General features: G+C 48.7%; 1 protein-coding gene across 2 annotated transcripts; it reads right to left on the reverse strand.

Moving 5' to 3' along the window:
- Positions 1–9892: 9892 nt before the first annotated feature.
- Tmem177 (transmembrane protein 177) lies at positions 9893–13330 on the reverse strand. 2 transcript variants are annotated; one of them, XM_087580612.1, is made up of 2 exons: positions 13005–13330; positions 9893–11308 (listed from the first exon to the last, which is right to left on the reverse strand). In XM_087580612.1, the coding sequence occupies exon 2, from the start codon at positions 11101–11103 to the stop codon at positions 10168–10170; it is 936 nt and encodes a 311-aa protein (XP_087436738.1). In that variant the 5' UTR covers positions 11104–11308; positions 13005–13330; the 3' UTR covers positions 9893–10167.
- Between the last annotated feature and the right edge of the window lie 302 nt (positions 13331–13632).

The following is a 13632-nucleotide window of genomic DNA, read 5'->3' on the forward strand; positions in this document are numbered from 1 at the left end:
CTCCATCTATGCTACTACTTCCTGCCTGTTCTCCTGGGCAGGATCCCCAGTCACCAGGAGCCTTTGATAGCCATGAAAGTGTGCTGATAGGCTCTCTCTCCCAGGAAGCAGCATGATGCTGCCGTGGGTCCATGTCCTACCCTCCCTCAGCATTGTGACATGGGTAATTATGTAACCTCTCTGAGCTGCTGCTTCTCCATTGTATCCGAAGGAAAACACCCTGCTTTCTTTTGTGTGTGCACATGCAGGTGTGAAGGCTCCTCTATATACAGATATACGTGTATATGTATGTGTGTGCATGTGGAGGCTTGTCTGTGTGCAGATATGCATGTATATATGTGTGTGCATATGGAGGCTTGTCTGTGCGTAGATATGCATGTATATATGTGTGTGCATATGGAGGCTTGTCTGTGTGCAGATATGCCTGCATATATATGTGTGTGTGCATGTGGAGGCTCGTCTGTGTGCAGATATGCAGGTACTTGTGGAAGCCTTAGGAATGGAGACCCAGATGACAGGAGTTGGTAACTCACTGTGGGTCTTTGAAGGTTATACCCAATCTGCTTCCTGTCCAGCTCTGTTTCCTAGTCCACTGTTCCTGTTTCATTTCCGTTGCTGTAACAAAATACCCTGACAAGGGCAGCCTCTGGTGTTGTCTCTCAGGAGCCTCCATGTTGTTTCCTGAGTCAATGTCTCTCACTAGTCTGGTGCTCCTCCATTCAGCTAGGTTGGTTCCCAGCCAGCAAGCCCCTAGGGATGGCTCGACTCTTCCCACTCAGGGCTGGGATCATGGTACACACTAGCACACCCAGCTTTTTTTGTGTGTGTGTGGGGAGTACTAAGGATCAAACTCAGGCCCTCGGAAAGTCAAGAGCAAGTGCTTTAGTCGCTGAGCCATGTCCCCAGCCCAGATGCCTGTGTTCCCTTTGAGGAGTTTTGTGGCGATAAGGAAAGAGCCTGACTCCTGGTTTGGTAGCTGTAACACTGTTCCTGGGATAAGCTCCAGTGTTGAGCTGGGCAGAGTAAAGGAAGGAAAAGTCATCTCCATGCAATGCCAGGAGCCACCTCTGCTGAAGGTCACTTCAGCTTTGGCCTTGTCTGGGAGACATGAGACCGTTCCTCTCATAGGCATGCAGGAGCCAAAACTGAGAGTTAAAGCTTCCTTTTGAGGCCACAGCCTACTGGGTCTCCTGGGTGGCCTCAGCCCCACCTCTCTGCCACTATCCCCCTCACCCCGAGGCCTTGCTCTGGGTCGTCAGGCCTTCCTCGGGCTGATGTGACCCCTGATTAACTTAGCAACCCTTCCTTTGTTCATCTAAGGGCCTTATCACAAGGGCAAACCAAATCAATTCATATGTATGCAAGCATGTTCCCAACAGCTGCCACAGGCTTAGGCAACAGATGGTGTCTGACATTCGTTAAGTTGGCAGGGACAGCCCCAGGGGCCATTCAAAATGGGTAGAACAGGAATCGGGAGGTGGAGAAGGCAAAGCTTTCTCAGGGTTAGCAGGAGTGGGCACCAAAGGCAGGGTGAGGCAGTTTGGGCCAACTCCTGGGAACTCTCAGCCCGTGAGCTGGCTATAGTCCAGGACGTCTGCACACATGTCCCCTACAGGGGCGGCATCCGGGCTTCCTCACTGAAACACTTTCCCCCATGGACCAACCAGGACAGTCAGTTTTCCAGATGCCAACAAGGCGGGGCTGGACCTGAGAGATGGGGTTTGAGAGAAGACTCCAGTGTTAACGACAAGCAAGGTCAGAAGATGGTGGGTCCCTTTCGAACTACCTTACCCAGAGGGGACAAGCCTGAGCTTGTGAGGTCTGGCTGCAGCAGCCTCTCTGCTGCATGGCCCCCTGGGAAAGGTTACACTGAAATGACTCTCGCAGCCCAGACACTGCTGTGACTTGGATCTGAAACTGTGTCTTAACTGCCCCGAGGCGGTGGGACTATTTTGAGAGACGGAAGGAAGGCTTAGGGATGGGGGTTCGGCAGGCGGGATTGGTCACTCTTGGTCACCCTGAGGGAGCCTTTGAAGATTATATCCAGTGCTTCCTGTTGGGCATTTTCTGGTCCACAGTTCCCATTTTCCTCTCTGCTGCTGTAATAAAATGCCCTGAGCAGAGCATCTTGTAGGATGGTTATTGGCTTACAGTCCTGGGCTAGAGTCCATCACTGCAGGGAAGTCACGGATGAGCTGGGGACAGCTTGCATCAGTTACTTTCCTATCACCGGGGTAAGACACCATGACCAAGGCAGCTGATGGAAGAAAGGATGTATTTGGATTTACACTTCCAGAGGGATCAGAATCTATCACTGCCATATCGAGGAGATGGCAGCAGGCAGGCAAGTCTGCCAGCTGGAGCAGAAGCTGAGGTCACACACTCATCCCCAAACACAGAACAGACAAGCTGGACTGCGAGTGGCTCTCAACCTCCCAACCCACTGTGGCTACTCCTGATTGTCAACTTGACTACATCTGGAATGAACTAAAACCCAAAAATGAATGGCACCCCTGTGTTTTCTTTGTTTTTGTTTGTTTTTTGTTTGTTTTGCTTAATTTGAAGTAGGAAGGTTCCCTTCTCACCTGGGTCTTTGACGTAGGAAGACACAGTTTTTTTGTTTTTTTTTTTTTCCGGAGCTGAGGATCGAACCCAGGGCCTTGCGCTTGCTACGCAAGCGCTCTACCACTGAGCTAAATCCCCAACCCTGGAAGACATACTTTTAATCCAGCTCTTTTGCGTTGGGAAAAGACACGTCTTTAATCCAGATCTAACCCGGGCCACTCCTTCGGCTGGAAGCCTATATGAGGATGTGGAAGAAGGAAGAGTTTACTCTGCTTGCCCTAACTTACAAGCATGTCCACCCCTTCACTGGCAATGGGGCCTACTTCTTTGGGATTCCAGATCAGCCGAGACATCCAGTCACATGGACTGAGCAACTACTGGACTCTTGGACTCTCTTTTCACAGCTAGCCACTGTTGGGTTAGCTGAACTGTAGCCTGTAAGTCATTATTATATATACATATTACTCTATTACTCTAGAGGACCATGACTACGCCCACCCCTGGTGACACACTTCCTTCAGCAAGGCTGTGCACCTCCTCGACCTAGCCTAACAGTGCTACCAACTAGGGACCAGGTACTCAAATGCCTGAGAATACAGGTTCCATCTCATTCAAACCACTGCACAGCCAGTTTCACCACAGCCACAAGTGGAGAACAGGGAGCCTAAGGCTTCCTTGTTTGCTGTCTTTCTTGACTCTTACCGTAGTTCATGACCACCTGTCTAGGGAATGGCACTGGGTCTTTCTAAACCGATTAGCAATCAAGACACTCGCCCACACCCATGCTTCAGGGCAACCTAATCCAGACAATTGGGGGGAAACTCTCTTCTAGGTGATTCTGGATTGTCAGAATTGACCAGCACATCCACAGTGAAGTGAGCAGCCACCATTGGAACCATGGACCGAGCTTCTCCAACACACCTTCACAGCCACAATGGGCTAAAAACCATCCAAAGGGATGAGCTACAGTGCATCTGTCTTCCTGATGCCACTTGTACTGTCAGTCACTCCCATGTCGACTCATTCAGCAAACGCTTTCTGAACACTGACTGTCAGGGGCAGGAGCAGGAAGAGGTCAGTGTTGCCCACTGCAGCGTTTCTAAGGGTACCAGGCCGGGGTTAAGCCAATATACATGAATGGACTAGGGAGATGGATCAGCCAGTCAAGTGTCTGTTTTGCAAGCATGAGGACCGGAGTTTAGATGCCCAAAATTCACATAAAAATGCTGAGCATGGGGATGGGAACATGGCCCAGTAGTTAATGACATGGCCCAGAGCTGCTGCCCTTACAGAGGTTCTGTTTCTAGCACTTACATGGCAGTTCACAACCATCCATAGTTCTAGTTCCAGGGGATCCAGCATCTTCTATTGGCCTTCACAGGTACCAGACACGCATGTGGTGCACATACATACACGCAGGCAAACATTCATATACAATGGATAAATAATTTTTAAATGCTGAATATGGCAGTGGGCTTGCCCTGTAACTACAGGCAAATCCGTGAAGCTCATTGTGCAGTCAGCCTGCCTGAGCGGATAAGTTTCAGGCTCAGTGAGAGACCCTATCTCAAAAAATAAAGACGAAGAGATCAGGAAGAGGTGACTGACATTTCTGTGCATCCACGCACGCACGCGCGCACGCGCGCACACACACACACACACACACACACACACACACACACACACACACACACACTAGAGGCTCTACTGTGGTTTGGGAATGTCCTGTGGGGCATGGCTGCCACTCCTGACTCACTGTCACAGACACCGGAGATTCTGTAAGTGCCATGCCAGGTTAGCTCGCATTTAGCCACTTCCTGACAACTTTGCCTTTGGCAATGACAGAAAAAAAAATGTTCAGCCTCGGGATTCAACACTGTCAAAGGGTTTTATGAATAAAACTTGTAATAGGAAAGAGGTGGCCATTGCCACCATTTTCCTACTTTCATAGAGAAAACTGAGGCACTGAGAGATCAACATACCTAGAATATCAAGCTGCAGAGGCAGAGGTTTTGTTTTTGTGTGGTGTGGTGTGGTGTGGTGTGGTGTGTGTGTGTGTGTGTGTGTGTGTGTGTGTGTGTGTACACTTGTGCTCATGTCACATGTGTGCTGTTGGTGCCCAAGGAAGCCAAAGGAGGTACTATTGTCAAACCCCCTGGAGCTAGAATTATGAGTAGTGTAAGCCACTTTGTGTGGATGCTGGGAACTGAGTTCAGATCCTCTGGAAGAGCAGCAAGCACTCTTTACTGCTGAGCCATCTCTCTGGCCCCCAGAACCTGTGCCTTGATTCATGCTGTCTGACTTCAAGGCCAAAGGCTGCCTGGAACAGTACCTGTGGGTCTGATCTTTAGGGTATGCCAGGACTCTTGCTCCAACTCTTCCCTGCCTTACTAATTGACAAAGACACGAACTTTTGGACCTGTACGGTGCTCACAAGGACAGAGCTGTCAGGGACATTCCCACCTGCTGAGTTTAGCTCTGCTATAAATCAGCTCAGGAACCTAAGCTCAGGGACAAAGAAGAGAGACAGTCCTTACTGCTATGGAAGAGGGCCAGGACCTTGATCTTTTCCTGTTGTGATGGCTATTCCTGGTTGTCAACTTGCTTGCATCTGGAATGAACTACAATCCAGAATTGGAGGGCCCACCTGTGATTCTGGACATGGAGATCTTGAGGCATAGTGGCCATGAAAATCTTAGGGCCAGACAAGGTAGGACATGCCTTTAGTTCCAGGACACTGAGGCAAGGAGATCTCTGAGTTCAAGTTCAGCCTGGAACAAAGCAAGTTTTAGATCCAGGCATTAGTGGCTCACATCTTTAATCTGGGCCACACCTTCTCCTGGAGGCCTGCATAAGGACATTGGCAGAAGGAAGATTCTTTTTTTTTTTTAATGTTTTTTTTAAGGTTTATTTATTTATTATATACATTGTAGCTATCTTCAGACACACCAGAAGAGGGCATCAGATCTCATTACAGATGGTTGTAAGTCACCATGTTGTTGCTGGGATTTGAACTCACGACCTTTGGAAGAGCAGTCAGTGCTCTTAACCACCGAGCCATCTCTCCGGCCCAGGAAGATTCTTTACAGTGAACTTTTCCTGTAACCTGTGGGGTTTCAGTCTCTGGCTTAAACCTAAACTGACACAAAAGCATAAGAACCACTTCATGGGTGGTTCTTGTCCAGGGTCTTTGGATAGGACTGGCCAGTGTGGTAAGAGGGCTGAGACAGACTCCGCGGGACCAAACTGCACACACTGGCTGGTGAAACCCACTAAGCCTCCCTCCTCCTTGATGTCTAGCGTAAGCAGAGGTATCTTAGTACATTTGTCCTTAGTACGTGTGTATGGACTAAGGGAAATGACTAAGTAGAAATGTACGGCTCCACCCTCTGGAGGCTGAGGGGTCCAAGGTCCAGGCGCAGGCAGATTTGATGTGTCGGAGGGCCTGCTATCCATACATGGTCTCTCCTATGTGCTTCTACATGGTAGCAGGGGCCAAGGAGCTCCTTTGGTCACTTTATAAGGCCCCAAACTCCAGTCTGCCTTCACGTCTAATCATTTCCTGTGATGATTTTGTCAACTCAATAAAAACTAGACCCACGTGGGAAGAACAAAAAAAAAGAGTTGAAGAATTGGCTCCATCAGATTGGCCTGTGTGTGGTGTGTCTGTGGGGTCAGGCCACTCTTGGATGGATGGTCCTGAGTTGTATAAGAAAGGTGACTGAGTGTGATCCTGGAAGCGAGTATTAACTAGGATTCCTCCACGGTCTCCACCTCAGTTCCTGCCTTCAGGTTCCTGTCTTGATCCTGCCTTGGCTCTCCTTCATGAAGGACTGTAACCTGTAAGCCAAGTACACACATTCCTCCTCAAGCTGCTTTTGTCAGTGCCTGGTCACAGCAATGAAGAAGCAAACCAGGACACCTCCCTAGTGGCCTACCATTTAATATTACCAGACAGAGGCTTAGGTTTCAGTGCATGAATTTAGAGGTGACACAAATATTCAGACGACAACAGAGTAATATGAATATTGTAGGAATCACATAAGCTAATATATGCAAGACACATGTACAGACAAGGCACTGTTATGTGGGTCAACCCTTCTGATTTAGGGAGCAGTGCATGTCTTTTAGGAAGTCCTCTCTGCTCTTTCAACCCAAGCTGAATTAGACCTTTTCTCCTGTGCTCCTTCAAGCCTCTCCCATGTTCTGGTCTCATATGTTATCAGCCGGGTGTGAGTGTAGGTTTGAGAGCTACCTGAGGGCAGGTGCGAGGTTCTAGGAGCTCATATGCTTGCCTGAATGAGGGAGCAACAGTGTTAGTTGAGGTCCCTTGAGATGAGACCACCAGGAGGGAGGACACGAGGTGGAAGGCCCATGAATGACCAAGCTGGGAGAGACAGGGGAGGTGGGAGGTGTGTATGGGGCGGGGCACATCTTCTTCAGCCACTACATGTATTTTTTTTTCTTTTTTCGGAGCTGGGGACCGAACCCAGGGCCTTGCGCTTGCTAGGCAAGCGCTCTACCACTGAGCTAAATCCCCAACCCCACTACATGTATTTTTAACGTTTGTTTTTCTATAGGCCACAAGTATGTAGGTGCCCAAGGAGGTCAAAATGCCCGGAAGCTGGAGTTATTGGTGGATGTGAGCTGCCCATTGTGGATGCTGGAAACTGAACTTAAGTCCTCTGGAAACGTAGCAAGTGATTTTAATCACTGAGCCATCTCAACAGCCCTGCCTCCACCTCCATCTTTTTTTTTTTTTCCTTTTCTTTATTTCGGAGCTGGGGACCGAACCCAGGGCCTTGCGCTTCCTAGGTAAGCGCTCTACCACTGAGCTAAATCCCCAGCCCCACCTCCATCTTTTTAAAAGCTTTATTTACTTATTTGGGGTGTGTGTGCTCGTGTGTGTGTGTGTGTGTGTGTGTGTGTGTGTGTGTGTGAGAGAGAGAGAGAGAGAGAGAGAGAGAGAGAGGAAGAAGAAGAAGAAGAAGAAGAAGAAGAAGAAGAAGAAGAAGAAGAAGAAGAAGAAGAAGAAGAAGAAGAAGAAAGAGAGAACATTAGCTAAGATTAAGACTCTGGGAGCAGTGAGCTATGTATAGCACATGGGAAATCCTATGAGTGGAGACCAGGAGCAGGAGAGAGAAATAAGGAGCTATTCCAGGGACTAGTTTCCTCCCCTGCCCGGCACTTGCTTCCTGTATTGGTGTTTTAGGCTGTTCCAAGAGGAAACTTAAGACTGGATCTTTTTTTTAAAAAAGAGGTTTAATTAGCACATAATTCTGGAGGTTCAGGAAAATAGCACCTGCTTCTGTCTGCCCATCTCTGGTGGTACCTTAAGGAAGGTGTCACAGAAGAGGGCACATCAGGAAGCCAACAATGACTTGCTCTTTGGATAAGGTCTGGGCCTACCTCAGTCTTGCCTGGAATTCAGCACTATGTAACCCATGTTAGCCGCGAACCCCTCTGCTTCAACCTGCCAAATGTTGGGGATCACAGGTGTGAGCCACCATGCCCCGTTTTTTGTTTTTCTGGGGGTTTTCACTATGTAGCATAGGCTGGCCTTAAACTAGTAATCCTCCTGCCCAAACCTCCTAAATGCTGGGATTCCAGATGTGTGCCATTGCCCTCTGTGTTAGTGTGGCCCTTATTTTAACAATCTGTGCTAGGTGTGGTGTTGCTTCTGCAGCGCCAGCTTAGGAGACCGAGCTGGCAAGACCACTAGAGTTCACCCTGGGCAACACAGTGAGACCTCATCTGAAAACCTAAAGCAAACCAAACTTTAGCTCCTTGTGCCTGCCAGAGCTCACTGTGCAGAACCAGCACAAATCCTTCCTGAAGATGATATTCCTGAGAGGCTCATCACCTCGCATGGGGGCTGCCTCTCAAAGGGTTCCCTACTTCCAACACTGCCACAGTGGGGACATGGCTTCCTTATCTAAACTCTAGCACTTGAGCAAGTAAGTAGAGAGGCCTGTTGTCACCATCTTGGTTCCTGGCAAGATTAAGTGTAGATGGTGTAGAGTTAGAAGATGGAGCCCACAGTGTCCAGACTTTTCCATCTGGATGGCTAATGTGGCCTTTTGGCCCTTAGCATCCAGCAATAGCAGTGACTGAGAGATACCCCAGAGTCTGTGGAGTGTTGTTAGCCAAGATGGAGAGCCATTCATCCAGGAACTACTTTATCCATCTGTCCTTGTTAGATTTGTCAACTTGAGAAAGGCTACAGTCACGAGAAGGGAAAGCCTCAATTGAAGAATGGCTCAGATCAGATTGGTCTCTGTGTGTGTGTCTATGGGGGGTTATCTCCACTGTTAACTGATGTAGAGACCAATTGTAGATGGTACCATCCACAGGCAGGTAGTCTTGGGTTGTATAAAAAGCTAGCTAAGGGCTAGAGAGATGGCTCAGGGTTAAGAGCACTGACTGCTCTTCCAGGGGTCCCAAGCAACCACATGGTGGCTCACAACCATGTGTAATGAGATCTGATGCCCTCTTCTGGTGTGTCTGAAGATAGCTACAGTGTACATATATGTATGAGTGTATGTATGTATGTATGTATTATGTATGTATGTATGTATATAGAAGCTAAGCACAAGCCTGTGACCCAGAGGGCAGCACTCTTCTGTGGTTCCTGCTTCCAGGGCCGATGAGCCTCCAAGGCTGATGAGTTCCTGCTCTGACTTCCCTCAAAGATGGATTGTGTATGACCTGGAAGTGTAAACCTCTTCTACTGGAGTTGTTTATGGTCAGAGTATTTTTATCACATCAACAGAACAGAAAACTAGAACACCATCCGTTTGTCAGGCCCATATTGGATACTGTTCTAGAGTCCCTTGTCCTCAAGAGCTCGGCCTGCAATGCCCAGGGGAAGGCCCTGTGACTGGCAGCACACTCAGTCCTAGACGAAGTCTGAGCAGAAGCCAGCGGTATCCCACCCTGCCATTCTTTAGCCTGCCTGGCTCGCCCATCTTTTGAGGTGTTCTACCAGCCACCACAGTGTACCCTTCCTTTGGTGTGGCCTAATCCCTTTCTCCTGAGTTACACTGGACCAGGCTGGCATCCTTCAAGACTGCCTCAGAGAAGAGACAGTTTCCAAGGAGAAGATGACATGAATGGCCATGTTAGGCCTGGCTCTTTGACCACAGGTCTCCTCACCTTGCCCTGCTACGGTCTCCTGTCCAAGGTTTAAAGGCGAGGGATAAATTAGGTATTTGACATCAGGTATATGGGGGTAGGTCTCCAACGCAAGAAAGGGTCACTAAATCAGAAACATGTCCAGTGGTGACTCACGGTTTGACTTCCATGGCCCATTAGAATTCAGAGACCATGAGGGAAGAAAGTCCTGTTTATTTATGCTGCTTTCTACCTGGCCCTCAGGTTCACAATCTCATTCTACAATCAGTCCTTCCCACTTCACAGTTGAGGTAAATAAGACTCAAGATTCACATAGGGACTCATGCTCAGCTAGAGTCCATTCAAGGGGAGGACAGAGTTGAGTTGTTTAATTCCAAAGATGGTGACGCAACCACACCAAGAGACTCCTCCAGAGCTCATCCCGGGGCAGAGCCTCGGTGAGGCAGGACTGCCCTGTTGCCTGGATTCTCAGAAGTGGCCTGGGCTGACTTTTGCCCTCCACATCTGTAGTAGAGAGTCCCGACGGGTGGTGTAGGGCAAATGGTTGATGCGGAACCAGTGTCTGGGAACAATGTTTCCACTTGGTGTGTACAGCTTTTGCCCTTGTCTGCCCAGAAGACTGCGTAGGGCTAAGTTGCCTGACAGAATCTTCTCATAGAATTCCACTCCACCCCGGACATAGGCTGCAGACAGAGAGGCTGTGCGGCGGTCCAGCCAGCCTTCCAGGGCAACAGTGAGGGAGTCTTTGGAAAAGGCGTAGGCCACATAGCCTACCACTATTGCCACCAGGTTGAAGGCAGCTCGTAAGCTCATGGGGCCTCCGTAGAGACCCAGGGCATGCTTGGCACCCACACTTATTGCCCATGTTCCTGCTAGGCAAACAGGGGCTGGCAGGGTCTGTAGGGCAGCCATGCCGCTCTCCAGGTATACCACCTCCTTGGCCAAGGCAAACTTCTGGGCATCATGAGACAGGGTCAGGGCATCTCTCAGCCTGGTGCCTGCTGGGCTTTGCCAATCCACTTTTTGCCCATGTATGACCACAGTGTGGTCAATGTTGGTCACAAGGCCACCCAGGAAGATGGCGGGGATGCCTACCACAGCCCCAGCAGGCAATTGTGGGAAGCCAGCACTCACAGGCTGAAAAGTGAAGGCAGTGAAAGGCTTGTAGCAGTGACCTGAAGGGACACCTATGTCCTTTAGCACCTCTTGGAAGAGGCTCCGCAGCTGAGGGGAAAGAGGAGCTGGCTGGCCCTGAGGCCAGTACTGGTAGAGCCACTGAACTATGGGATCTGGGAAGAGGTGAAATGAGATTTGAACTCCAAACAGGCCCACACAGGAACCCACCAACAGGCTTGTTCTATGTCTCTGTATAAAGACTGCAGCCCTCCACAGAGGACCAGCCATGAGTACCGCCTCTGCTGATAATTTAGCCAAGAACAGGAGAAGTCAGTCGATGGTTCTGTCAGGTTGTGGACTCCACCACCTCTGGGGCCACACAGTTCTTAACTGAAGTGATGCTGCACTGTGGTTGAGAGTATGGCTTCCATCCAGTCAGACACCTCAGGTTTCACGGAATCAGTTGTTCATCTGCCAGGCAGATGTGTAGCAACTGTGATAGGTACATACAGAGAGGACATTTCAGTGCCTCACAGTGGTGGGCATCCTGTGGCAATGCCTGCAATTACATATTGCCATGGCTAGACACAGCACTAAGTATTCAACAGCCTCACTCCATCCACCACTCATCCCAGAGTAACTCTAGCTGACTTATGAATGAACCAAATATTTAATTCACACAGACGCAGTTCTGAGAGCACTGCGTGTACAGCTGTCCTTCCGTGGCTACAAAGGTTTATTTCCAGGATCCCCACAGATATCAAAATCCAAAGACCATCAGCTGCTTCATAAATAGCACGGCATTTGCATATGAGCTCTTATATACATATGCCCACCTCTCACATACTTTAAATTATCTCCATACTACTCGTAATACCCACTACGACATGACACCACATATAGAGCTAGACTCTATAAAATGTCTGCATGCTTAGCAGACACAATTTTTCTTGCATATTTTCAGTTCTTGGCTGATTGAATATGCGTCCACGGATACAGCCAGCCAACTGCACTAGGATATACTTTTCATACTAATAAACACGGGGAAACTTTAAACGCACATGCACACACACATTTATACATAAATACACACTGCATGTGCATATCCTTAGAGAATTAGATTCAAGATCCCCAAACGTTCCAAGATCTTCACGTGCTCATCTCTTGCAAAAACGGCTTAGTATTTGTTATGACCTATATTCCGAGTGCCTCTGCATTCCTCACAGTACTTATTACAATGCAAATGCTACGTATGTTGCTGTGGTGCTATATTGCTTAGGGAGTAAAGACCAGAAAATAAAGCCATGTTCAGTACAAGTAAAAAATTTCCCCCCAAACAGTTGTTCATAGGTAGCTGGTGGTATCACCAAATATAGTCTGAGGATGCAAATGATTCACTGGACGCAATCTAAGAAAAAAAAAATCCTCCTCACTCCAGAACTCATACCACAACAGATGGTTTCCAGCTGTGAAAAGGGATGCGGCTGGACAGTTATATTGATCAGAATTCCAGGTGGCAACGCCATACCCTGAATAGCATCCCCTCTACCAAGCTCCCATGGTTGAGGTCACATTTTCATTATCTTAGGAGGTGGCTGTATTTGGAGCTTAGGTCTATGAGTGACTAGGAAACAGAAGGTTCTTGGGATGGCAATAATCAAATCTCAATGCTTTCAATCTCAGTTTAGGGCACATACAGAGAGAATACCACATGAATATTGAGGGGGAAAGATGGTCACTTGTTAGCCAAGCAGAAAGGCCCAGGGAGCCAAGCCTGGCCACACCTGCGTCTTGGACCTCCAGCATCTGAAACTAAGGAAAAATAAACTCCTGTCAGTCGGAACACGTGTCATGTGACACTTTGGTTGGCATGCTAACCACTGATAGTTGAGGCTCAGTATTTGATCACAGGCCGTTAGGGGTCCACAGCAAGCGGTTCACTTTAAAAATGTTATCTATTACATATACACAAATAGACCATCAACCTAACTCATTAGCATAGTTCATACTGTTTTGCTGGTGGTCGTTTTTACTTTTTCTTTGAAACAAGATCTCACAGGTGCACTTTTGAATATTCTGGGTGCCTTATTTCGTTAGTGATTATGTCACTAATTAAGGCTGTTATTTATCTTTGGATAAATTTCACTTTATTCCTATCTCTGTGAAGCGTTTGAATAGCAATGTCCTACCACAAACAAGACGCAGGATTCTGCATCACATAAGCTAACTCATTCTTTCCAAGAGGAAACTGAGGCTAGAAAAGGCAGGGTCCTTGGGAGGGAACCAAAAATACTCTCCCGGGTCGGCCTCTGAGTCTCGCAGGTGGCCTGGAAGCGGGTGTAGGATCCTGGCTTTAAAAGAGATCCCAATGGGATTCCACCCTGACTAGCACAGGGCTGCTTCCAACAACCGGAGCCTGACTGAACCCGGAAGCTGGACATCAGAGAACTCCTCTGCTCACAGCCGGATCTTACCTCTGTAGCAACCTTGGAACACGCCGCTCCTGCACCAGACTGGGCAGGCGCAAAGCACGCTGGTCTAGGGCCTTCGGGGGCGGGGCCGTTGCGAAGGGGCGGGCCGTTGCGGGCGGAGCTTGGTGTAGCGCTTCTGCTGTGGTCCTGGCTGTCACCTCCCTGGAGTCAGCTCTCTAAGTCTTATTCAGAGGGAGTAGAAGCAGCTTGAGGATTTTGTTATCCAATTCAACTGTGTCGCGGCGCCTGTCCGGGCTAAGATAGAGACTTGCTAGTCCGGATTTCTGTCAGTGCAGAATATGTATCTGTGCAGTACGCTGGGCAGAGAGCTAAGTTTAGTGAGAAA

The sequence above is a fragment of the Rattus norvegicus genome, chromosome 13 (genome assembly GCF_021556685.1).
Source record: "Rattus norvegicus strain SHRSP/BbbUtx chromosome 13, alternate assembly SHRSP_T2T, whole genome shotgun sequence".
Classification (NCBI taxonomy): domain Eukaryota; kingdom Metazoa; phylum Chordata; class Mammalia; order Rodentia; family Muridae; genus Rattus; species Rattus norvegicus.

Bases quoted from the DNA above. Each gene is read 5' to 3' on its own strand.
- Tmem177 (XM_087580612.1), bottom strand. From the start codon at position 11,103: ATGGCTGGTCCTCTGTGGAGGGCTGCAGTCTTTATACAGAGACATAGA.